The sequence below is a fragment of the Dendropsophus ebraccatus genome, chromosome 12, assembly GCF_027789765.1.
Source record: "Dendropsophus ebraccatus isolate aDenEbr1 chromosome 12, aDenEbr1.pat, whole genome shotgun sequence".
Classification (NCBI taxonomy): domain Eukaryota; kingdom Metazoa; phylum Chordata; class Amphibia; order Anura; family Hylidae; genus Dendropsophus; species Dendropsophus ebraccatus.
The window spans coordinates 67,913,985-67,940,149 of NC_091465.1; the positions used below are offsets into that span (position 1 = coordinate 67,913,985).

General features: G+C 43.6%; 1 protein-coding gene across 1 annotated transcript in view; it reads left to right on the forward strand.

Moving 5' to 3' along the window:
* The window catches only part of LOC138768743 (uncharacterized), a 35,230-nt gene extending 25,538 nt beyond the window's left edge, over positions 1–9,692 (forward strand). Inside the window, exons 20-24 of the mRNA XM_069946697.1 lie at positions 284–380; positions 4,634–4,820; positions 6,225–6,330; positions 7,215–7,397; positions 8,421–9,692. Of these exons, the coding sequence (XP_069802798.1) occupies positions 284–380; positions 4,634–4,820; positions 6,225–6,330; positions 7,215–7,397; positions 8,421–9,692 (1,845 nt within the window). The remainder of the gene's footprint in view (positions 1–283; positions 381–4,633; positions 4,821–6,224; positions 6,331–7,214; positions 7,398–8,420) is intronic.
* The last annotated feature ends 16,473 nt before the right edge of the window (positions 9,693–26,165 follow it).

Consider the following 26,165-nt stretch of genomic DNA (forward strand, 5'->3'; position numbering starts at 1 on the left):
TGTTTAGGGTAATCAGTACCACTATTACATATATTATATGCACAAAAAAAGAGAAAAAAAATCCCCACCAGGTATCTGGGGCTGCAGAGGATCGCTATTGGGATCTGTAGGTGCTTCCTCCTAGTGGTGGCTGCAGGAAGTCAGGATGTTAACGCTTACCTTCCTCATTACATGGCGGGTAACCAGCTGGGAAAGGGTGCTGTATTTTATAGTCATCATAAGAATTTTCTCACTAAATTGAACGTTTCCTGATACCTGCTGCACTACATGTATTTCTTGCCAGGCTGGCTCCTCTCAAGGTGCTCCACAAAGTCTGTCTGTGGTGAACACCAATGAAGTGGCAAATCTCACAGCTAGCCCGGCAGTAATGAAAGTTGGAGGTAGGTTGTTTAAGACAAATATAAATCAACAAATATGTAATAGCTGATATAACACCCCGAACGTAAACAAAGCCAGTGCAGATGTACCTTAAATGGGGGTATTGCTCTGGGTGACGCTACAGCACAACAATATAAATACCTACAAAAAACATACCGTACCCAGAAATCATATAATCAAGAAGAAATTTTATTAATCATGATCAAAGATAAAATCCAATAAAATCATAGAATGAATCAGAACAGCTGATTGCAAAAAAACGCATGGGAAAAGTGCATGTGCTAAAGTGCCATAATGTAAAGAGTCTTACAGTAATGAAAGAATATATAGTAAATAGTTGGATATCTTTACACAGTAGCTTAATCTATTTATAAACACAGTAGGACTCTCAATACAATAGACAACATGTGTCACAAAGTTAATACCATGGAGTACACTACTGCTAAAGCATTACCTAAAGTGCTGGTTCACACTCTGCCCATACGATGGGTAATGCTTTAGCAGTAGTGTACTCCATGGTATTAACTTTGTGACACATGTTGTCTATTGTATTGAGAGTCCTACTGTGTTTATAAATAGATTAAACTACTGGGTAAAGATATCCAACTATTTATTTTTTTATTATTATTATTTATTTATAAAGCGCCCTTAGTTCCAGAGCGCTATACAATAGATAGGCAACAGGCAGGAACAATACAAGATCAGAAAACATTACATGAAGGCAAAAGACAGACTGGTTCATGGGGGTAGAGGACCCTGCCCGCGAGGGCTTACAATCTATGGGGCGGCTCCACGCTCCCTCCCTGCGCTGATTTGATTAGACAAGGACGTCCGGACGCTACGTTGGGTGGGCTGTGTGTGAGGCTGCCGCTGCTACCCACGGTGAGGAGGCTGCGGCGCCTGGGGTGTGGAGGCCGGTGGGGAGAGGTAGGATGCCGAAGGGGAGAAGGGGGGATGCCGGTGGGGAGAAGGAGGAGGCCGGTGGAGAGGAGACATGGGGGAGGCCACAGGGGGGAGGGGAATAGACACTTGGCCTGCTGGTTCCTTGGAGGGGTACTCCGGGCTGGGGGCCCCCAGCCTGTAGTACCCCTTTAATACAAAAGATATGTGTGCGTGGTGGGGGTCAGGCAGTGTGTGTGTGTGGTGGGGGTCAGGCAGTGTGTGTGTGTGGGGTGGGGGTCAGGCAGTGTGTGTGTGTGGGGTGGAGGTCAGGCAGTGTGTGTGTGTGTGTGTGGTGGGGGTCAGGCAGTGTGTGTTGGGGGTTAGTCTGTGTGTGTGTGGGGTGGGGGTCAGGTAGTGTGTGTGGTGGAGGTCAGGCAGTGTGTGTGTGTGTGTGTGTGTGTGTGTGTGTGTGTGTGTGTGTGTGGTGGGGGTCAGGCAGTGTGTGTGTGTGTCAGCTGAAAAGCGGGTGGATTCAGCACTCGTCCAGTAGGAAAAATGACTGTTAAAACATATATCTTTATTCCATATTTAGGTTAACAGTGGGACCCATGTGAAAGGGTGCTATCCTTTCACATGGGTCCCACTTTTAACCTAAATATGGAACAAAGTTATATGTTTTAACAGTCATTTTTCCTACTGGACGAGTGCTGGATCCACCCGCTTTTCAGCTGACAGACTTCCATTACGTACAGGGTTGGCAACCCGGGATCCATACACTCCACATCTACAAACCTTGACCCTGGCTCAAAACAGGTGAGCTGACACCCACTTTTTACGTATTCATGCAACTAGTGTGTGTGTGTGTGTGGTGGGGGTCAGGCAGTGTGTGTGTGGGGGTCAGGCAGTGTGTGTGTGTGGGGTGGGGGTCAGGCAGTGTGTGTGTGTGGGGTGGGGGTCAGGTAGTGTGTGTGGTTGAGGTCAGGCAGTGTGTGTGGGGTGGGGGTCAGGCAGTGTGTGTGTGTGTGGGGTGGGGGTCAGGCAGTGTGTATGTGGGGTGGGGGTCAGGCAGTGTGTGTGTTGGGTGGGGGTCAGGCAGTGTGTGTGTGTGTGGGGTGGGGGTCAGGCAGTGTGTATGTGGGGTGGGGGTCAGGCAGTGTGTGTGTGGGGTGGGGGTCAGGCAGTGTGTGTGGGGTGGGGGTCAGGCAGTGTGTGTGTGGGGGGGTCAGGCAGTGTGTGTGGGGTGGGGGTCAGGCAGTGTGTGTGTGTGGGGGGGCAGGCAGTGTGTGTGTGTGGGGTGGGGGTCAGGCAGTGTGTGTGTGGGGTGGGGGTCAGGCAGTGTGTGTGGGGGGGGGTCAGGCAGTGTGTGTGTGTGGGGTGGTGGTCAGGCAGTGTGTGTGTGTGTGTGTGTGTGTGTGTGTGTGTGTGTGTGTGGGGTGGGGGTCAGGCAGTGTGTGTGTGTGTGGGGTGGGGGTCAGGCAGTGTGTGTGTGTGTGGAGTGGGGGTCAGGCAGTGTGTGTGTGTGTGTGTTCCATTCATGTTCAGAAAGTTAAATGTTAAGGAACTGTTAATACAGACATTTGAATCTGAATAATAATAATTAAATTTCTCTAGTCAGCAACTATATGTGGTTTTAACAGATGAAAAGATAAAAACATTGGAATGTTTTTGTAAGAGTTTTTCTTGTGGAAAACCAGATGCGGCCCAGCCTCACCCAGACTCTACCTCCAGCAGCCCCCGGGTAAATTGAGTTTGAGACCCCTGCTTTACATTATGGCACTTTAGCACATACACTTTTCCCATGAGTTTTTTTGCAATCAGCTGTTCTGATTCATTCTATGATTTTATTGTATTTTATGTTTGATCATGATTAATAAAATTTCTTCTTGATTATATGATTTCTGGGTACAGTATGTTTTTTGTAGGTATTAAGACAAATATACTTGCTGCGGCCATGGAAACTGACAGCACAGATATGCATATATCTGTGCTGTCAGTTCTCAGATCACACGCAGTGCATACTTACTTTCTGCACTACTTGGGATCCAGCATCCCACTCTCCGGCTCTCCTATTCTGCTCTCTGGCCCCCTTCTCCTGCGGCGGCCTAAAGATACCGTGGACAGCAGGACGGGAGAGTCGGACAGTGGGATGCCAGATCACAAGCAGCATAGAGGGTAAAGCCCCTATTTCACGGGTCGTTTAGAGGAGCAAACAAGCACTCTCAGCACTCGTTTGCTCCTCGTTCCCCGCTCTATTCAACGCGGCAGCAGCGAGCAGGTGAGTGCGGGAGGGGCAGCGGGGGGCTGCCCGGGGGATCGCTGATTCTCCGGGCAGCCCATAGGATATAGCAGCGTCTGCTGCCGATGCTCCTATTCAACGGAGCGACGGCAGCAGATCGCTGCTATATCAGTCACTTGTTTTTCAACATGTTGAAAAACAAGCAACTGCAACGAACGATGTCGGCTGATCGTTGCATTCTATTCCACGGCATGATTATCGTCCGTAGCGGCCGATATCGTCCGAATACGGACGATAATCGTTCCGTGGAATAGGGCCTTAAGTATGCACTGCTTCTGATCTGAAAAACTGACAGCATATCTGTGCTGTCTGTTCTCCTTTGATATCGGCCGCACATCTCCTGTTTACACAGAAATTGATGATAAATTTTAAAAGCTGCCCGAAAGATGCCATCATCCAACAATCTGGCATTTTTTACGCTCCTTGGCTGATTACTGTCACTTTTGCACAGGCCGATTATCGGCTGAAGGAGCATTTCTAGCTATGCTCCTGGCTGATTATTAGCTAGTGTAAAAGGCCCTTAAAGGAGAAGTCTCTTTTAAAAAAGTGACAGGCGGCAGGGGGAACACAATAAACAATCATAACTTACCTCTCCTCATGCCGTGATGCACCGCATGACAGGCTCGGAAACCCCCGCCTGAAGGCATTTTCCCCAAGCTCCAATGACGTTACGACTCTGGGTGGGGGGATTCCTGCTGATATAATTCCTGCGCAGCCCATCAGTGTCTGTGCAGCAGTGTCTCCCCCCTCCCCCGCCCCGCCATGCCCCTTCTGTAAAAGTAAAAGTAAAAATTAAAAAAAACATTACTTTCTTCCTCAGTGTACCTGGCCCTATGGCCCTATTTTTCTTACCTGCTGTTAGTTTCCCTTTAAGGTTGTGTCCTGTTAAGGATTTATTTTGAGGTAGCCATACAATCTATAAATTACTTTTTTAGAAGAATAATGTTAACACTTGATCTCTTTAAAGCATACATATTTCAGTAGCCCAGTTGTTACCTGTTGAAAGTGGATTATAAGGGATATAATAAAAATTGTTGTTTTTTATGGTTGAGGTTCAGTATATTTTACATTCTATAGTAGACGAATCACGTAAATTGGAGAATCAAAAGAAACAGGAGAAAGCAAACCGCATTGTGGCTGAGGCCATTGCCATGGCTCGTGCCCGAGGAGTAAAAAATATTCCACGTGTCTTAAATGATGATGAACTTCCAAGTGCCGATGCTGATGATGCGATGCGAAGGTCTAAGAGCGAGTCGAAATCTAGGTAACCATGTACAAAAAGGTTTAGTTCTGAGCTTGTCCACGTTTGGATATAGAACATGACCTGTAACCTAATATACCTAATATAATTTATTGTAAGTGATGTTCTCCTGCTTGAGCTTGCTTAAAAGACAACCTAGACAAGCCATGTTTGGACCTGTAAGTAGTAGTGAGCTAAGATGCTGAACTGTGTGAATTTGTCACTAATCTCTGAACCTGAACGCTCTGCAATTGACTCCCGGTGGCTGGAGAAGTTGAACAGTTCAGCGTCTCCACTCAATAATACCCATAGGACCTCTAGTGGCTGTATATATGATGATTATGATGATGATATGATGATTGTGATGCAATATAATTCTGTAAGAATACAATGTTTTCTTCATTAGCCAAATAGCTGTTTGTCTAAACTCAAGAACAAGTGGACACAATTTGGGGTTTATTGGGGGGAGATCAAAAGCAACATAAAAATAATAATACTGAAAGAGTAGTGGATATTGGTAACAAACTTCCAGCAGATGTGGTAGGTAAATACACAGTAAATCAATGTAAACCTATAGCTATGCAAAAATGGGTTGGATTTTTTATTTTTTTTACATAAAATTTGGAGAATGATGTAGAAGGACCTAACATCGTATGGTAAACAAGGTGTGGACTTTCTTTTTCTTTACTTAAGGGTTGTTGTTACAGGCTATGTTCACATGTAGTAAGAGACCAGCCGTTTCATGACCCGATCGGGTCACGGAACGGCCGGTCTCGGAAAAGATGATCTTCTCTGCCGCTGAGTTCTGATGCGGGCATGCACAGAACTCCCGACTGCACACATCAGAGCATGCGGCCGGAGCTGCTCCCTCCACTGTGTGCATGGATAGGGTTTTCTGTGGCTGCTATTCAATGAATAGCGGCCGCAGAAAACTGACATGTCAGTTTCTTGCGACGCCGTTAGGGATCCCGGCCGGAGTGTATACCATGTGTATACGCTCCGGCCGGGATTCCCTCAGCCTGCAGCACCACGTAAGTACCGCAGAAATCATGGCCATTGTAAAAACGGACGTGATTTCTGCAGAACTTACGTAGTGGGAACATAGCCATAAGGTGTGTGGAGCTCTCCCAAATGACCAATGACAGATGATGTTGGTGGTAATAGGGTCAGGTGTGATGGAAAATTTGTTCTCGGAGAGATAAGCCACATCCAGAGCGCTCTGGTTTCTGCTTAATCCTCCCCATAGAGAACACAGAATTGCTTGTCCATGCTGAACGTTCCTGTGTATTGGGAGAATGGGTGGCGTGTGGAATTGATAACTGATGGTCGAACAATGTATATATCAACATCAAATAAAAAAAAAAATAGATCTATATCTCCTGTATAGCTGGGTCCTTTTGACAACAAGTGTCTCCTTTTTGTTTCCAGTACCATCACTCTCATTGTGAGTAAGAAAGTAAAGCGTGACCCGTCCTCTGATGCTGAGGTTTTACCATCTCAAGCTTCTCCAGTGGAGGATGAAGATAGCGTTCAGGTAGGTACTCTACTCTCATCCTAAGGCCATAACACACCTGAGAATTATTGGGGGAGATTTATCAAACATGGTGTAAAGTGAAACTGGCTCAGTTGCCCCTAGCAACCAATCAGATTCCACCTTTCATTTTCCAAAGAGTCTGTGAGGAATGAAAGGTGGAATCTGATTGGTTGCTAGAGGCAACTGAGCCAGTTTCACTGTACACCATGTTTGATAAATCTCCCTCATTATGTCTAAAATAAAAACGTTGTTTCTGTAGCAACCGGTCAGTGCTTGTTTGCTCCTCTCCATCCCCCTGTGTAATAGGGGCTTAAGACCTCCTGTTCTGTCTGGGGGCTGCTAAAAACCTGTACAGTGTTACAGCGAAATTTGACACCAGAAGGTAGAGGAGACAATAGATGAAACTTACAGCTCAGCCTCCCTCTCCCTGTAGAATGACCTTTGCCCAGGTCACAGAGGTTACAGAACATGCTTACGTGTGTGCCCCATACAAAGATTGAGTTCTGTAGATGTTTTTTTTGTCTACATCCATGAGTCTTGCCATAAAGCAGGTCACTAAATGCTGTTGAAGGCTAATCTGAGCTTGCCATAAAATAGGGGATAACAAGCTGATCCCTGGGGGTTCAACTGTTGGAACCCCCATTGATTGCTGCCTCCATTTGCCCTCAACACATCATGTTTCTATAGCAGTTTTCCATTTCTAAATATCTATATTATGTATACAGAAGGTCTTAGCAGTTGCAGGTTGCTGTTGCACTCCTCTGTACGTGTAGTACTTTAGCAGCATTGAAGTGATGACAAGTACCTTTTAAGTAATTATAGGATAGAGGACCAAAAATTTGTTTGGTCTTTTTTATTTTTGGTCTTTTTTATTTTTTACTTAGAGACGATCAAACCGCCAGGTAAAACGTAGGAAGTACACTGAAGACTTGGACAGGAAAAATAATGATTACGAAGATAATAAGAAAGTTGATGTGACCGGTCCTATCAAGAGTGAGCCTGTCCTTCAACCTGAACCCAACCCAATGCCTGACAGTGAAGCTGTTCCTTCCATGCAGTTCTTTGTTGTGAGTTAATGACTTATGTTCTTACATGATAGAGTAACTGTGCTTCCACAGGAATAACACCAGAGCATTTATGCTTCTAGTTTCTTGGTATATAATATCTAGCATGAAAATACCTTCTAATTGGGATATTTTGGGTAGGTAGCTGAAATATCAGTGTTTACCCAGACGCCCTATGACAGCACCCCTGGAGAGGACCTCCCACCGCTTGACAGGAAACCTGAGAAGATAAAAGCTGACACACCTCTCCACACCTTCAGTTCAGGTTTCCTGTCCTGCGGATAGGAGGCCTCAGAAGAGCCCATCCTGGGTGAAGATGGCACAGAAACTCCATACCTTCTTGGCTGCAGGTCCCCCGTAGTTAAATCTCAGTAGTGGGGCTCCCTGGAGGCAGAAGCCTGTCTGCGGACAGCAGCCGGATAAGCCTGGGCCGAGGTCCCTGGAGGGTGCTGCGGGCTCCTGCGGTTCCTGGGGGGTCTCCGCTCCCGGGCGGGGGTCTTCCAGGGGCTGTGGTTCGGGTAGGCCGTGTCTGTCCCGCCAGCTCACTCACGGAGCGCATTTGCGCATGCCCGGAGTGCCGCTGATGGCGCGGCACTTCCGGGTCACGTGACGTGCGTGCGTACGCACGCGTGGTGACGTCAGACGCCGCGTACCCGTCCGAAGTGACGCGGCGGTGCGCGGCGCTGGCTGATGACGTCACACGCCGGGATGCTGCATCCAGCAGCTGTGGAGGAGGCGGTCCAGGTGCTTATAGGGCCAGGGGCACTCCAGCACTTCGTCCATACTCCTAGGCGTCCAGGAGAAGGACTCACCCAGCCAGCCTACAGTTATCAGGAGATAACAACCTGCCTTGCCGACATTATGTCTGAAAGTTCGGGCAGGAGAGATCGGGGACGCCATGAGAGATCGTCCAAGTCTTCAAGAGACCGTGACACGGTACCAGTGGGACGAGGGGCATGTTGGTGAGAGTATTCCCTCCTCTTTTGTCTTATATTGCTAATTTGGCGTTAAATTATTGCTTTATAGGCATCTGATAGATCCCATAGGAAGAGATCATCTAAACACCACCATAAAGAATGTGGGGAATGTGGAAATTTACTGCCAGATGATTATTCCAGGTCACTTTGCCAATACTGTGTGGATAAATTAGTGGCTCAGGAGGCCTCTTCCCTGGCGGATAACTTAAAACAAGTGGTCAGGGACGAAGTGCAGCTTTCCCTAAGAAATCTAGGATTTGATAGGCCAGCTGCAGAAACCCCACTCATTGCTCCTGTATTGTCAGTAGCCTCTGAACCTCCAATAGCTCCAAGTGAGGATCAGGAGGAAGGAGAAGTGCATTTAATTTCTTCTAATGACGATCAAGAGCAGCCTTCCACTTCTAGAGCTCTCTGTCCTACAGAAGATACTGAACAGCTTATTAAAGCAATCAGATCCTCGATGAATATAGTGGAGGAAGAGGTGACGGTGTCACCTGAGGATGCGTTATATGAGGGGTTAGCTCCCAAGAAGATGCATAACTTCTCTGTTCACAAAAGTATTAAGGCATTAATTGACAACGAGTGGCAGAACCCAGACCGAAAATTTTTTATTCCCCGGTATTATAAAAGGAAATATCCCTTTGAGGAAGGTGAATGTAGCTCGTGGAATAAAGCCCCGGCTATTGATGCACCTGTGGCAAAAATTGCGAGAAAAAATAGCCTTCCCTTTGATGATCTCGGGTCTCTTTCTGATCCCATGGACAGAAAGTCTGACTATTTTTCCAAGAGAACTTGGGAGGCAGCTACAGGTGCATTAAGAACCAGTATCGCAGCTACCTGCGTGGCAAGACCCTTGAGAATGTGGCTGACTAAACTGAAGACTCAATTAACTAATGATCAGGATACCACTAAGGTACTGGAGGACTTACCGGTGATATCCAAAGCGGTAGACTTCCTAGCAGACGCCTCTACAGACACCATAAAGATGTCAGCAAGGGCAGCAGCGCTGTCTAATTCCGCAAGAAGAGCACTTTGGCTCAAAGCATGGAAGGGGGATGTAGCTGCAAAGGGAAAATTATGTGGTATTCCATGTAATGGAGAATTGCTATTTGGTCCTGTTCTAGATTCTCTCCTGGAGAAGGCATCAGACAAGAAAAAATTTCCAGCTCCCCCCAAACAGCAGGAGTCCTTTCGTGGCAGAAGACAATCCAGGAGGTCCTTTCGTCCCAACCAGGACAACAGGAAGTTCAGAGTTCCAGGGAAAGGCAGAGGATTCCTGTTTAACTCCAAAGACGATAAATCTAAACCCCCTCAACAATGACGGGATGCAGGTGGGGGGGCGCCTGTCTTTTTTTGCCCAGGCCTGGAGGGAAATATCTCCCAGTCCTTGAGTTCTAAATACAATTTCTTCTGGTCTGCTTCTGGAGTTCAGAAGCCCACCAGCAGACAGATTCCTCCCCACCAGAATCCTGTCAGATCGGACAAAACAAATGATTATAGAGGAAGAAGTTTTGTCTATGATCAACAAGAATGTGTTGATCCCAGTTCCTCCATTACAACACCAGCAGGGGTTCTATTCCCCACTGTTCTTGGTAAAAAAGCCAAATGGCTCTTACAGAGTCATCATAAACCTAAAGGGTCTCAACAAGTTCCTCCTATACAAGAGATTCCGTATGGAAACCTTGAAGTCCACAATAAATTTGTTGTCCCCACACTGCGTCATGGCGTCAATAGATCTGGAGGACGCATACTATCACGTTCCCATCCATCCGATACATCAAAGGTTTCTCAGAGTGGCAGTGTGTATAGCGGGAAAGTGGACTCACCTCCAGTACAGAGCCCTGCCATTTGGAGTATCTCAGGCGCCAAGAGCCTTCACAAAAATTGTGGCAGATATGACATCTTATATCAGAAAACAAGATATCCTCATAATACCATACCTGGACGACTTCCTGCTGGTAGCAGATTCAATCCCTCGTCTTCAAGCCCAGATCCAGCTAGTATCGGACATTGTCAGGAGATTAGGGTGGAACATAAACCTGAAAAAATCAAATCTATGTCCCTCCAGGCAGTGTGTATTTCTGGGCACTCTACTGGACTCAGAGAGACAGTTATCCCTTCTCCCTCCTCCAAAGAGAGAGGTAGTTATCAGGAGAGCAGAAGAACTCTTTCTCTGCCCCAAACCGGTGTTGAGACATGCAATATCGGTGTTGGGACTACTTACATCCTGTATCCAATCAGTACTCTGGGCTCAGTCCAGAACCAGAGCCTTACAATGGGACATTCTTCAGCATTGGAATGGCAGTTAGCAAACGCTAAACAAGACCTTCCATTTATCCTCCAAAGCAAGGATAAGTCTCCGTTGGTGGATGGACCCCAAGAATCTGGGGAGGGGGGTAAGATGGTCACCTGCACAACAACTAAAACTAACAACGGACGCCAGCCCCTGGGGCTGGGGAGCACACCTGGGCAATACCTTTACCCAGGGCACTTGGCCTCCTCATCTCAGACAGCAGACTTCCAATTTCAAAGAGCTGTATGCAATCTTTCAAGCCCTACAAGACCTAGAGCCTTTAGTGTCCTCAAAGGATGTCTTAGTATACTCAGACAACACCACAGCTGTCTCTTACATAAACAGACAAGGGGGGACACGCTGCCAGTCTCTCCTGCAACTATCAGCCCAAATTTTCCTGTTCGCAGAACAACATCTACTGTCACTAACGGCAGTTCATCTAAGGGGGGACCAAAACATCCAGGCGGACTTCCTAAGCAGGGTGAAAATAACCCAGTCAGAGTGGTCTCTCAGCGAGGAGGTGTTTCAGCAGATCACCAGCAGGTTCATGCCTCCAACAGTTGACCTATTTGCGACCAGGGCAAACAGGAAAGTCAAAAAGTTCTACTCCCTCAGGCCAGGAGACTGCCCAGCGGCGGTAGACGCACTTTCTCAGAGTTGGAAAGGAGAGATAGCTTATGCCTTCCCCCCCTCAACCTGATCCCCAGGGTTCTGAGAAAGATAATAGAAGACAGAGCTCAAGTCATTCTCATAGCCCCGTTTTGGCCCAAGAGACCCTGGTTCACGCTGCTGAGGAGGTTGTCAGTCGCCCAACCATGGATTCTCCCAGAGAAGAATCTTCTCTCCCAGGGCCCAGTACAGCACCCGGCCTGTCCACACTTGCACTTGACTGCATGGATGCTGATAGGCTAATCCTCAGAGGTAGGGGCCTCACAGACGATGTCATAAATACGATGCTAGCAAGTAGAAAAGAGGTCACGTCTTCAATCTATTTAAGAACATGGAGGGCCTTTTTACAATTTTCTCAGGGAAAACAAGACCCTTTAGGGGAGCCTAACATCCCATTAATTCTTAGCTTCCTGCAGGCAGGGCTGGATAAAAATTTAAAACCTAGCACCCTCAAGGTTCAGATTTCAGCCCTAAGTACATTTCTAAACCATAAACTAGCAGATAACCTACTAATTAAAAGATTTATCACAGGGGCAGTCAGGTTAAATCCATCAGTTAGAGTCACTATTCCCCCATGGGATTTAAACCTGGTCCTAGAGGCCTTAACTAAACCTCCGTTTGAACCGTTAGAGTCTTTATCACTAAAAATACTATCTCTCAAACTCACCTTTCTTTTAGCTATTACATCTGCTAGGAGAGTTAGTGAACTCCAGGCATTATCAGCCTTTCCCCCTCACACCATTATCCTAGAGGATAGAGTAACAATGAAGACCCTTCCATCCTTTCTTCCTAAGGTGGTATCTGAATTCCATAAAAACCAGAATATTATTCTCCCGTCTTTCTGTGACAAACCCAAAAATGATGGAGAAAGGAACTTTCACAATTTAGATGTCAGGAGATGCTTGATACATTATTTAGAGTCGACCAAAGACTTTAGAAAATCAGAGAACCTACTAGTTCAGTTCTCAGGCAAGAACAAAGGGACTTTAGTTTCCAAACCGACTATTAGTAGGTGGATTAAGGATACGATTTCACTAGCCTACACTTCTCAGGGGAAAGACCCGCCTACATACTTTTCCGCACACTCCACTAGGGCGGTAGCCACATCTTGGGCAGAGAGAGCAGACGCCTCTCTAGATCAGATCTGTAGAGCCGCAACATGGTCTTCTCCTCACACTTTTCTTCGTCACTACAGACTCCAACTGAATCCACTTTCTGACCTATCCTTTGGGCGCAAGGTTCTTTCTGCTGTTGTCCCACCCTAGATAGTATATTTACTTGCTTATCCTCCAGGGGTGCTGTCATAGGGCGTCTGGGTAAAACCAGAATTACTTACGGTAATGATGTTTTCATAAGCCCATGACAGCACCCCTCCGGTATACCCACCCTATTAATCTTATCTGTCCTTTCGGGTTTCTCTTTCTATTTTTCTTCTATTTTTCTATAAATTATCATACGATATGTTTGCTCCGCTGGAGTACTTTTATATGAACTGAAGGTGTGGAGAGGTGTGTCAGCTTTTATCTTCTCAGGTTTCCTGTCAAGCGGTGGGAGGTCCTCTCCAGGGGTGCTGTCATGGGCTTATGAAAACATCATTACCGTAAGTAATTCTGGTTTTCCCCAGATATGTATCCATTAGGTAAGGGGAAATCTTGTCCTGGTCCAAGAGTCAATGTCTAAAAAGCTGTATGGACCAGGCCATGGTAGCTGCCAAGTGGGAACCCCTACCCATACCCTGTCTCTCTGAAAATAAGACAGGGTCTTATATTATTTTCTTTTTCTTAGGGGAAAAAAAGGACTATGGCTTAGTTTGGGGTAGGTCTTATTTTTGGTGAAACGGAGTATGCCCCTACACTGCAGCCCCACCCCATACTGTATACATCCCCCCTTTGCATTAAGCCCCCCCCCATACTGTATACCTCTTTTCCCTCTCTCTAATTGTTTCCCCATACTGTATATACCCCTCTGCAGTAAGGCCCGCCGTACTGTATACCTCTTTTCTCGCTCGTATCATTGGGGGACACAGACACGTGCCCGTACTGTATACCTCTTTTCCCTCTCTGTAATTGTTTCCCCATACTGTATACAGTCATGGCCAAAAGTTTTGAGAATGTCTCAAATATTATATTTCACATGATCTGCTGCCCTCTGGTTTTTATGTGTTTGTCAGATGTTTTTATCACATACAGAAATATAATTGCAGTCATATTATGAGTAACAAAAGCTTATATTGACAAAATGAGTTAATGCAGCAAGTCAATATTTGCAGTGTTGACCCTTCTTCTTCAGGACCTCTGCAATTCTCCCTGGCATGCTCTCAATCAACTTGTGGACCAAATCCTGACTGATAGCAGTCCATTCTTGCACAATCAATGCTTGCATTTTATCAGAATTTGTTGGGGTGTTTTTTTTTTTGTCCACCTGTCTCTTGTCCACTCCCGGTACCTTTTGCAGAATATCAGTCTGTCCCTGAAGTTTTTTCTGGAGAGAAGTGGCTTCTTTGCTGCCCTCCTTGAGACCAGGCCTTGCTCCAAGAGTCTCTGCCTCACAGTGCGTGCAGATGCACTCACACCTGCCTGCTGCCATTCCTGAGCAAGCTCTGCACTGCTGGTAGCGCTTGCTGGTCTTTCTTGGGCGCCCTGGAGCCTTGTTGGCAACAATCGAACCTCTCTCCTTCAAGTTCTTAATGATGCGATAGATTGTTGACTGAGGTGAAATCTTTCTAGCTGCGATACTCTTCCCTGTTAGGCCATTTTTTTGCAGTGCAATGATTACTGCACGTGTTTCTTTAAAGATAACCATCGTTAAGAGAAGAGAAACAATGATGCCAAGCACCAGCCTCCTTTTAAAGTGTCCAGGGGTGTCTTACTTAATCATGACAGATTGATCTCCAGCCCTGTCCTCATCAACACCCACACCTGTGTTAATGGAGCAATCACTGAAACAATGTTAGCTGGCCCTTTTAAGGCAGGGCTGCAATGATGTTGAAATGTGTTTTGGGGGATAAAGTTCATTTTCTAGGCAAACATTGACTTTGCAAGTAATTGCTGTTAAGCCGATCACTCTTTATAACATTCTGGAGTATATGCAAATTGCCATTTAAAAAACTGAAGCAGTAGACTTTGTAAAAATTAATATTTGTATCATTCTCAAAACCTTTGGCCATGACTGTACACCCCCCTCTGCAGTAAGGGCCCCCATACTTTATACCCCCCCCCCCTCTCTGTAGTTGTTCGCCCATACTGTATACATCCACCCTCTGCAGTAAGGCCCCCCCATACTGTATACCTCTTTCCCATCTTTGTAGTTGTTCCCCCATACTGTATACATCCACCCTCTGCAGTAAGGCCCCCCCATACTGCATACCTCTTTCCCATCTTTGTAGTTGTTCCCCCATACTGTATACATCCACCCTCTGCAGGTAGTCTCTATACTGTATACCTCCCTGCCTCCTCTTGTTCCATGTACCTTCTGTTCCCCCCATATTCAGTGTCCCCTACTGTGCATCTTCTTACCACTCCTTTCCCCTCCTGCAGCTCGTGTTTAGCAGGTGGGGGTGGAGCCACACGGTGTCGGGGATCTGGTCAGCTGACTTTAGAACTTATTTTTGGAATAGAGCTTATGTTTCAAGCCTACTCCATAAATGACACTAGGTCATCATTTATAAAGTATATGTAGACTGTTCACGGAACGTGGGAAAGTAGCCTAAATGAAAGAGTAACCATCTATTGTTTATACATAAAATATTTATATACAGTTTGAGAGATGAAGATAAAAAATCCAGTGGAGAGACAGAGATGACGATTTATTTATACATGCCGTTTTGACTATTATTTGAAACGACTAATAAATATTTATTTAATTATTATTTATTTTTCAGGAAAACCCAAGAGAAGAAGATGCCGCAATTGTAGACGAGATCCTGTCAATGAGAGTGGTGAAGAAAGAGGTGTGAAAAAATTGTCTTATAACCATCTGAGCCTATCTAATTTAGCCCTGACATTTTATCTTTTTAGCTTTCTACAGGAGGTTACATTGATGCAGAAGAATTTTTTGTCAAGTATAAAAATTAGTGAGTATATCGGAATTCAGTGTTTTAGGATGCCCAGCAGATTTCGGTAATAAATATTTATTGTTTCTTTTCAGTTCTTACCTGCAATGTGAATGGGCAACAATTGAACAGCTGGAGAGAGACACAGGCATCCATCAGAAGCTGGAAAGTTTCAAAAATAAGATGGCTCAGATATGCACTTTTATGCCAGAGGATGAAGAGCCATTTAATCCAGACTATGTTGAGGTTGATCGAATTGTAGATGAATCCCATAGCATTGACAGAGATACTAGAGAGGTATGTTACAGTTGCCATGTCAAACTGATTGTAAATAATTACTTAAAGGTGTATACCTCTGAACCTGTGTTAAAAAAAAAAAATAAAAAAATTCTGCAGAGTACCCATATCCCCCAATGATCTCATATTACGCGCTCTTATATACTTCTGGTCCCCCGAACCTCTGATCTTACCGCTCTGTGTTGGTGCTGGTTCTGTCTTTCCATGCTGCTCTTGGATTACATATCCCGGCAGTCTTTGTGGCCTGCGTGCAGACAGGCTAGTTCCCACCCCATTCAATCCCTGACACCTGTGACATCTCCTCAGGAGACAAACTTGTGTTTCTTGAGGACAGGTGCAGCGCTGCAGCAACAAAGTCAAGTAAAGTCAAGAAATGATTAACCCCTTAACGACAAAGGGCGTATATTTACGCCCTATTGCCAGTAAGGGTGTTCAGAGCAGCGACCCTGCTCTGAACCGCGGCGGTCCCAGGTGCCGCTTGTAGCCCGGGACCGCAGGTATTAGCGGGCACGGTCCGATTGCCGTGCCCGCTAATACAGTAATCAGCTGCAGCTGTCAAACATGACAGCTGCATCCGATTACCGGATTCATCTTATCCCTGGTGTCTAGTGGCGGAGATCACTCCCCCGGGACGTTATCCCGGAGGAGCGATCTCCTTGTCTGAAGCTGGCCGGGGACCGCTCCAAGATGGCGCCGTCCCCAGTTCGGCACTCGTTTACTTCCGGCTGCAGCAGACGGAAGTAAACGAGTGCCTATCTCATGGATCTGTGCAGCATATCTATGCTGCAGAGATCTCTATGAGAGATCAAAGTGTATATACTAGAAGTCCCCTAGGGGGGCTTCTAGTATAAGTGTAAAAGTAAAAAAAAAAAGTGGTGTTGTCAATAAAAATCCCCTCCCCTAATAAAAGTCAGAATCACCCCCCTTTTCCCAGGTTATAAATAAAAGTAAATAAATAAATAAACATGTTTGCTATCGCCGCATGCGTAATCGCCCGAACTATTAATTAATCACATTCCTGATCGCGCACGGTAAACGGCGTCAGCGCAAAAAAATCCCAAAGTGCAAAATTGCACATTTTTGGTCGCATCAAATCCAGAAAAATTTGAATAAAAAGCGATCAAAAAGTCGTATATGCGCAATCAAGGTACCGATAGAAAGAACACATCATGGCGCAAAAAATGACACCTCATACAGCCCCATAGACCAAAGGATAAAAGCGCTATAAGCCTGGGAATGGAGCGGTTTTAGGTGACATATATTTGTTGACAATGGTTTGAACTTTTTACAGGCCATCAGATACAATAAAAGTTATACATGTTACATATCGTTGTGATTGTAACGACTTGAGGAACATATATAACAAGTCAGTTTTCCCCCAGGGCGAATGGCGTAAAAACACATTTCCCCCAAATAAACAAAATGCGTTTTTTTTTTTCAATTTCACCACACATTTTTTTTTTTTCTGGTTTCGCAGTGTACTTTATGCAAAAATTCCGCCTGTCATTGCAAAGTACAATTAGTGACGCAAAAAATAAGGGCTCATGTGGGTTTCTAGGTGCTATGGCCTTTTAAGCACAAGGAGGAAAAAACGAAAACGCAAAAATCGAAATTGGCTCTGTCTTTAAGGGGTTAAAAAAACACACACACCATATACCAAAGAAGACCCATTTAAGGTCCATATACTTAAATGGAGCCGAGTTGCAAAACCCCACCCAAACTGGAGACAAGAGTGGTGCTGTCTCTGGAAGAGAAGCTGTCAGTCTTAGTAAAGCTGTTATAGGCAAATGCTGAGATACTTAAGTGTGTGCAGTACAGATGCACCATATTGCTCAAGTAAAAGAAATTGGGACTAATAATGTCATGGCCAAAGTACTGTGTGGGGTAGACCACAGAAGGGCATTGGCATGAGTTGAGGCTATCCATATTTTCTCTATTACATTCCACTTCGCATAGGCTTCCAAGGCCGACCAGGCAGGATTACGACACAAGTGGGTTGCATAGTAGTATTTTATTATATCTGGCAAAGCAATAACTCCCCATTCTCTCAGGGACAGCCACAGGAAGCATTTTAAATTAATTCATTAGTTTGGGTAGTATAATCATCTTTACTGCAGATACCCTATCCCTTTCATTTTTTGGAAGGATATTTCATTTGTTTAACAATCTACATATGAAAACTGAGGACAATTTCACAAAGTAATGGGTAGCTCTGGCTAAATATAGCCAGTAAAAATTTTTTATCTATGTTCTAATTATTTTTGATTCTAGTCCGACAAAGATTTTGCTGTTGGATCCAGAGTTAAAGTTTCTAGTGAAATTTCAGAATGGGACACCACAGTGGTAAGTGTTACTACTTATTATTACTTCCCTAAAAATGTATGTATATGTGCAATTTTTTAATCTCTGTTTCATCTTTTATAACAGGAAGTGGATGTTGAGACAGAGGAGGAGGAGGAAGGGTTGGAGCATGATCACCAGCCATTACAGCATCACATGCAAAATCCTGTGAGTAACTTTTTTGGAAAAAAAACCCTTTTTATTCCTATTATGTATTTAAGGCTTTTTTCTGATAATAATTCATTGGTCCAGTGCACTGACACTTTTGCACCCTGTCCGAATTGTTTACAAATGTATATGTGCACGAGCTGGCACTGACCCCATATACCCTTACAGTTTAAGGCTATGTTCACACAGCGTAAAAGTATGCCGTTGTTGCCATCGGCAACAACGTCCCTACTTTGTACGGTGTGGAACACTGCATTGGCTTCTATAGGATCCCGGCTGGAGCGTATACACATAGACGCTCCGGCCGGGATTCCATGCGGCACCGCAAAGAACTGACATGTCAGTTTTCTGCGGCCGCAATTCAGTGAATTGTGGCCATAGAAAGACCTGTCAGTTCACACAATGAAGCAAGCGGCTCCAGCCGCTTGCTTCGTTGTGTGCTATGAGAGTTCTGATGCGGGCGCACGCGGTCGGGTCACGGAACGGCTGGTCTCTTAGGCCGTGTGAACATAGCTTAAAAGTGTACCGGTCATAATCCACACTTATAGAATTTCTATTTTTTCGAACGAATATGGTTTGCTACAATTAAGATTATACAGCGAGGCCTCATCCAGAGCCTAATTGTCCATAATCTATGCTTACTAGCTGGTGTTCATCACTATAAACTTCTACGCCAGCTTCCTAACAAAAAATAAATGCTTTTGGCTTTGATCTGTTTCACACCATGTTAGAAGAAACCAGTACAAGGTTATTTTGTAAATTTGACTCTTAATCCAGAAGTTTGTTTGTCCCATATTACGAACCACATGTGACAGCAGTGTGCATGATCTCCATTCTGGATGTGGCAGGCATTTCCGTCAAAGAGTGTTTCCAAGCCAAGGGTACCCAAACTTCGGAATTAAGAGCCTACTTCACTGCTGACTTAGCATCAGCCATGCTGGAAGGTACTCCTTTAATTTTTTACTAAACATTACTTATTTTTCTTGCAGGCTTTTCAAAATGTACTTGAAAGATTGAATCAAAGAATAAGTGAGGAAAACAAATTAGAGGCATACTGTTTCCAAACTGATTCTCATTGTGGACCTAATGAGGAGAGGCCTCAGCTCATGGAGGACAGTCAGGATAGACTTATGAATATTAATTGGTGCAGTTGCCATGGGTGTAGTTCCATGGATGCTATTGAAGAGAGTATTTGTTGCAAAGAATTAAGAGACATCAGTGAATTTAATCAACAACACAAATGCGTCTGTGACCACCCGGAGTTCAAAAGCCTTGTCCTTGATAGACGATTATTGGAGCATATGCTGCGTCTTCAACCAGGCATCACTGATCAGAATTTACAGAGGGACACAAATAGGTAAAATCTAGCAAATGATTACTTGTGTACTTGTACTATAATTTTAAATTATTTGTTATAACTTTTTTTTTTCTTACTGCTCATCTTTATGAAGTGTGTGCGTGTTGTGATATACCGTATGTATGTATTTATTTATTTTTTAACTCTAAAGTATCAGTACACTTGTCACATTCATAGTGAACATGAAGTCCTATACGTACACCAGCCTACTTTCTGTGCCTAAAATTCCCATACGCTAAAGAAGTGCTGGGCCTGTCAGGGGTACAATAGTCCTCATAGTATGGGAACTATATAATGTGTAATGAATTAAAAAGTGACCTATCTTTATATCCGTTCAAATAGCAGGTGAAGAGCAGTTTTGCAATATCCCTTATGGTTATGAACACAAAGTTGCTTTGTGTTCACCTTCTGCAATGTATTCTGCACCATAGACAATACATTGAATATGGCAAATTGCTTTGCATCAAAAGGACATGTTTTTTGTTGCTGTACACTCTATACATTCTATTATATGTTTTATAATTATTATTATTATTTTTTATGTTTACAGAAAATTACGATTTATGGCCTATCGATCTTTCTGTGTCATGATTTATGGCACATTAGGAAAAAGTCACAGAGTTCCCATTCCATCCTGTGCAGTAAATATCATACGTGAACACTTTCCTGACCCTAACGGATCTTACACCGGGTTCAGATGGTTTTATGAATCTGGTGATTTTCAAATGCATGGAAACTTCTAGTGAAATATTTTTGGATTATAAAAGTTGAAAAAAATATATTTTTTAAATAGTCAATATATTATATTAATATCTTTAACATTATCCCTTTCATGACCATGGGTCATTGGTGCCTTAACGCCTGGGTCAAATTTCGAACTTCAGCCATAGGATCATAATGATCCCATAAGCTAAATCCCTGTTCTCTTCCCTGCCGCTGTTTTAAGCAGGCGGCATATTCAAATCCATTACTGTAATGACAGAAGCAATAGAAGCATCAGGAGCTTCTATTGCAAAAACAGAACGAGGTTCTGTCATTGTAATGGATTAAAATATGCCGCTATCTCAGGGGAAGTTGTGAGAGCGGCTGGGGAGTGAAGAAAAGGGGTAGAGAACGGGGCAGTGCTTCTCAGGTTATAATATGCTGTCTTTCATAGCCAAAACAGAGGCCTCAAGGAGGTCTCTGTTGTCCATGACAACCATTGGGACTCTGTGATTGCTTTGCAAAGCCTTCGTGTTGAACAGAGGGATATATCTCGCTCTGTAGCCCTTTAGATTCTACAGTTGTGCTGACTGCAGCATTTAGAGGGTTAACTGTCAGCATGGAGCGCAGCACAGTGGCGGTGGATGCACGGCTATCATATTAATAATTAAATATTATTTTACATGTTAAAACGTTTCAGCAGTTATCAACATGTCGTTGCAACATAGTGGCTGACCACCTTACTAAAACATTTTTTTTTTTTTTAAATCGACATGCCATAGAAATATATTGAAATAAAATGGACAATTTTTTTTAGAACAAAAAGTTTTATAAAAGAAGATAGTTTTTGTAAAAAAAAAAAAAAAATTATATATATATATATATATATATATATATATATATATATATATATATATAGGCAAGTAACAAAAACATGTTCTCAACATAAGTAATATGTTTACCAACATATGAGTGTACACCAATATATTGCTCAAGGTTCTAATTGAAAAAAAGGTAAATGAATGATGAATCTTTGAGGGTGCCACAGAACAATGTAGACCAGTCACTTGCAAGGTGTCGTTGAGGAGAAGGATGCTTGTTCTTCAGGGGACATAATGATTTTACCAACTGTAGGATGTTGTCCTTGTGTATTGGAGAGCCCAACTGGTAAGGGATTTTACTGCTTGTTATAGCTGAGGTGATTGGGATATCTTGGCACCTTAGATGCAATGTGCTGACAGGTCAGTGTATATTTTGATAGGAAGTTCCTCTTGTTTGCAAGAAAAATCTATCCACTAGTACTAGTAACAAAAAGAGAAACAAACCAAATGTTTTATGAAGTCAATTAAAATCTGCTTTGAAGCTAGCTTGACAGTAGATGACTGAAAGTTGATTGTATGGAAGACTGGGGGCTTGCTAATGTTTCCATAGCCTGGATGTGGGATTCTGTAGTCAACGTTCTGGGTGGTGAGTTGTTTTTTTTTTTTTGTTGTTGTTTTTTTACGTTTCAACGGTTGAAATTCCAGACACATGGGTTCAACTGAGCATGGTAGTGAAGATGTAACTGCAGAAAATGCACAGGTGGTTGCAGACATTGATTACATACATTTTTTGTGGTTGCAGCAGACTGCGCTATGGTGTAGGTTACCGATGTAGTTGAAGAAAAACCAAACGAAGCCTTGGTTCGAAACAATGTACTAGAAAACACTTGTGTTGATTCTGTGGTTATTCCTGTGGACATGTTGGAAGGGGAAATGATCGGAAGTGCATTTGATTTTTAAAATTCTCTGTTGGCCTTTATAATAGTATGCATCATAAGTCAAATGCCGTGAGGATATCTGATAGGTGTAGTTTTATTTTCCAGCAACTTTCCAAAGGATTTCTTGTTCCTTGTTAGATTGGAAAATGTGAAGAATTACGGACAGATCAAATTTTCTCCACTTGCTAATGCACCTTTCACCAAACAACTCAGCATTCTGGTAAATCGAAAATTATAAAGACATTTGCACATTCCTCAATTACGGTCCATGCGGGCAAGATGTGCTACGGACCAGAATAAGGGACTCCGACAAAGTTAAAATCTTTGCGCAACTGTACTGACAGGGTTTTGGAGCTCTTGGCATCATGATAAATTATGGCAACAACTCTTAATTCTGTTCCATAGCACATTTTCTGTACAGTACGGAATTCCCGCGGCGGATTCCGTCGCTCGTACCCGCACGTGGGTATGACATGTCAATTCTTTTGACTAAATGCGGAATCCGTCCGTGCATAGAATAGTGTCTATGGCACGGGCGGAGTTGTGCGCTGCCGCGTGCGGGTACGGGCAACGGAATCCGCCGCGGGTCATACGCGGGAATTCCGTAGTGTGCACGCACCCTAAAGGGAAGGTGTGACTGCCCCTTAGTATGTGTGTGCTCACGACCCTTACTCTACCAAAAGCAGTGTTCTCTGTACTGTTATAATATGCTGGATCTGTAATATTCTGTGAACGGAATGAAAACTTTCTGGTTTGCTAAAGTAACACAGTGAAGTAATACATTAAACTGGCATTACAATGCGCTTGTGGTGGGACAGGTTTTTGGTCTTATTATAACAAAAAAAAAAAAAATAGAGCAAATGGTGATGCTCGATTGCACGGATATGAAAGGGCCTTTATATTATGTGCAAATTTCAATGTGGTGTAAAGGTCTTTCAGAGATAGGAATCACATGACTTTCACCTCCTGTGGTGGGGTCGATGGAGGGAATCGTTACCGGGATGATTTTGTTCACTTCCAGCAGGCGAATGATGTGCCAATGCAATGGAACAGCTGCAGAAGCATAAGTAATTTCTATTAAGTGGAATATGCCTTTAAATAGATGGATGGAATTGACAGTACTGTACAAGGCAGAACCCAGGTACAGAAATAAAAGCCCATGAGTCACTTTACATGACTCTGAAAATCCAAACTAATAATACCCTTGGATTTCTTTCAAAACCGCTGCAAAAAGACAGCAAATAAAAACATTACCAAAGGCATGTGTGTTTTGTGTTGTCATATATATATATATATATATATATATATATATATATATATATATATATATATAGCTTCACAATTTTATAAGGATACGGCAGCGTCTCCCAGACAGGTTGGCATCTGCTGACTTAATATTATCTACAGTAGAAGGGAAAATGTGACCAGGGAGAGGTGGCAAGGAATGTAACTTACAATTATACACAGCTGAACTATATATTATCTTACCCACTTTGGGCTTTCAAAGGACTCCCTCAGATGTCCAGAATAGTTCCGGCTGTCCTTGGTCTTTTAACATTAAAATAATGTCATTGGGGGGGGGGGGGGGGATGTAAATGGACACCTAATTGTATTGTATCTGTCCCTTTTTGTGCAACTAATATACTCTAGAATGACAGAAAAACACAATTCTAACGTGTCCTTTTCAACTTGGAACAACTGGGCAGATATTATTGGAGTGTACCATATACTGCACATGGTGGTGTAAGCTGAGGAAGATGGTCACAAACCTGCAGAACTCATCTTCACCTATAGGAGTCTCCCCTCCTGGGTCCTAACAGTGGCTCCCAGTACTCGGACACCTCCTTTACATATAGTAGAACCCAACTTTATAACAACCAGACAGAGGCAAAAACAATTATTTGAAAGCATGTATCAATGTCATTGGTTAACAAGTTACAAGAAGAGGAACTGAATGATGATGGGATAGAACAAATTACAACAATTTACCTTAACCATCCCTGAATTTTTCCCTAGATCTATCTCTGAACAGTAACCTTACCATTGGACACTAGAGATGTGCTAATATACAGTATAAGCTTTGTGAATCGCTTCATTAGCTTTGCAATCTGCTTATCAGCTGCCAGGTGCCTGGAAAAGCTGGATCCAGTCTTGGGAGAAGTTTCCCAGGACTGGATCCAGCTTTTCCAGGCACCCAGGGTGGAGCAGCACAGAACAGCATGGACTTCACAAGCAGCAGGCTGATAAGCAGATTGTCGAGATAACGTAGCGATTCACTTAGTTTTATACTGTGAATTTGCTCGTCTCTATTGAACACCACTAACCTTTACTGGCCCTGCAACTATCACCAATGAAAACCTTTTAATAGGCAACTCTGGCGCTAAGACTGGGTTCACACTGCGTTTTTGCAATCCGTTTTTTTTTTCATCCGTTTAAAAAAAAAAAAAAAAAAACGGATGAAAAACTGATTGCAAAAACGGATGTTCCATTTGATCCATAGACTTCCATTATAAAAAAAAAAAAAGGATCAAAACAGATCCGTTTTTTTTTTTACGGACACAAAAACGTTGCTGACACTATTTTTTTTGTCCGTTAAAAAAAACCCCAGATCCGTTAAACGTATGCTAAAAACGCAGTGTGAACCCAGTCTTACATAGACAACTGGTAGAGACAGAAGCCAAAGCTGAGAGCAGTAGTGAACTATAGAGAAATGCAACAAATACTGCAAGACACCTAAGGAATTACAGCTATGGAAAAGGTGACCAGAATGAAGAAAGAACCAACTGGGCTGACTAGGAACAAAACTAGGCTACTGAGGTATAGCTACCAAGTAGGGATGAGCGAACCGAAAGTGCGCTGAACAACATCATCAGCGAGGATTCCCAGGCCACCACTCCAAGGCTGAACATCCTCCTCCGTCAATTGTCTGTTCTCAACCATACTGGCCTGGGTGCAATCAGGTACTGCCTCCTCCTCCTCAAATAGTCTGTTCTCAACCATACTGGCCTGGGTGCAATCAGGTACTGCCTCCTCCTCCTCAAATAGTCTGTTCTCAACCATACTGGCCTGGGTGCAATCAGGTACTGCCTCCTTCTCCTCAAATATTCTGTTCTCAACCATACTGGCCTGGGTGCAACCAAGTGGTGCCGCCTCCTCCAATAGTCTCTTCTCAATCATACTGGCCTGGGTGCAATCAAGTGCTGCTGCCTCCTCTTCCCCCTTCTCCACACTGGGTCCAATACAGTACTATTACTGCTGCTGGTTCCACTGTCAAATGTCTGTTTTCCACCCTACAGGGTCCAAAGAACTTTGTGTCCTATGTCCTGTGTAATCACTTACACCTTGGCTAATTTTTTTTCACTATTTTTGCACTGATTTTTTCCACTTTTTTTATTGTAATAGCAACTGCAACTAAACAAAACTATACCCTATCAGACTCCCACTATTGTAGCTGCAATTATTCAGCCTTTATTGCAAGGTTCGGTTCTTACAAATCCGAACTTCACGAAAGTTCGCTGGATCAAACCGAACCAAACTTTTCAAAAGTTCGCTTATCCCTAGTACGAAGTATAGAGCATGAACTATATAATCCACAAGATGCTGCACAAGCCAGAGAATCTAACCAGACTCACCAATCAGAATCTCCACTGTAAGGGTATGTTCACTCATGGATTTGTTGCCGATTTTCTATTTCCTTAGTGATGTCAAAATCTACCTCAAATCCATAATAAATTTGCAACAATCTTTGAATATACCCTAAATAAGTACTGAGCCGAGCAGCATCATTGATCTGCTGTGAGAGAAGTAACAAAGTAACTGCCCCAAAGAAAGTAATAGAACTAGGCAAAATAGCTGGATGATCCCTGCTGTTGGTAACACCTCGGCCCTTGTGCACGTGCAATCTCCACCCTCAAAACAATAAAGTCCAAAATAACACAGATGATTTGGATGTAAATTTACTACAGTGTTTAATAAGACAATCAAATACAGTTTATTAATTACCAATATAATAAATAAGAATACATAATAAATTGATTAAAACCTGAAAGTGCTGTAAAGCTGCAGAGACCCATGGTATATTAAGTCTAAGGTTTTACCTCTACCAATATCATAACCCCCCATGTGGATAACCAGCACATCCAGAGGCGGCAACAAAGT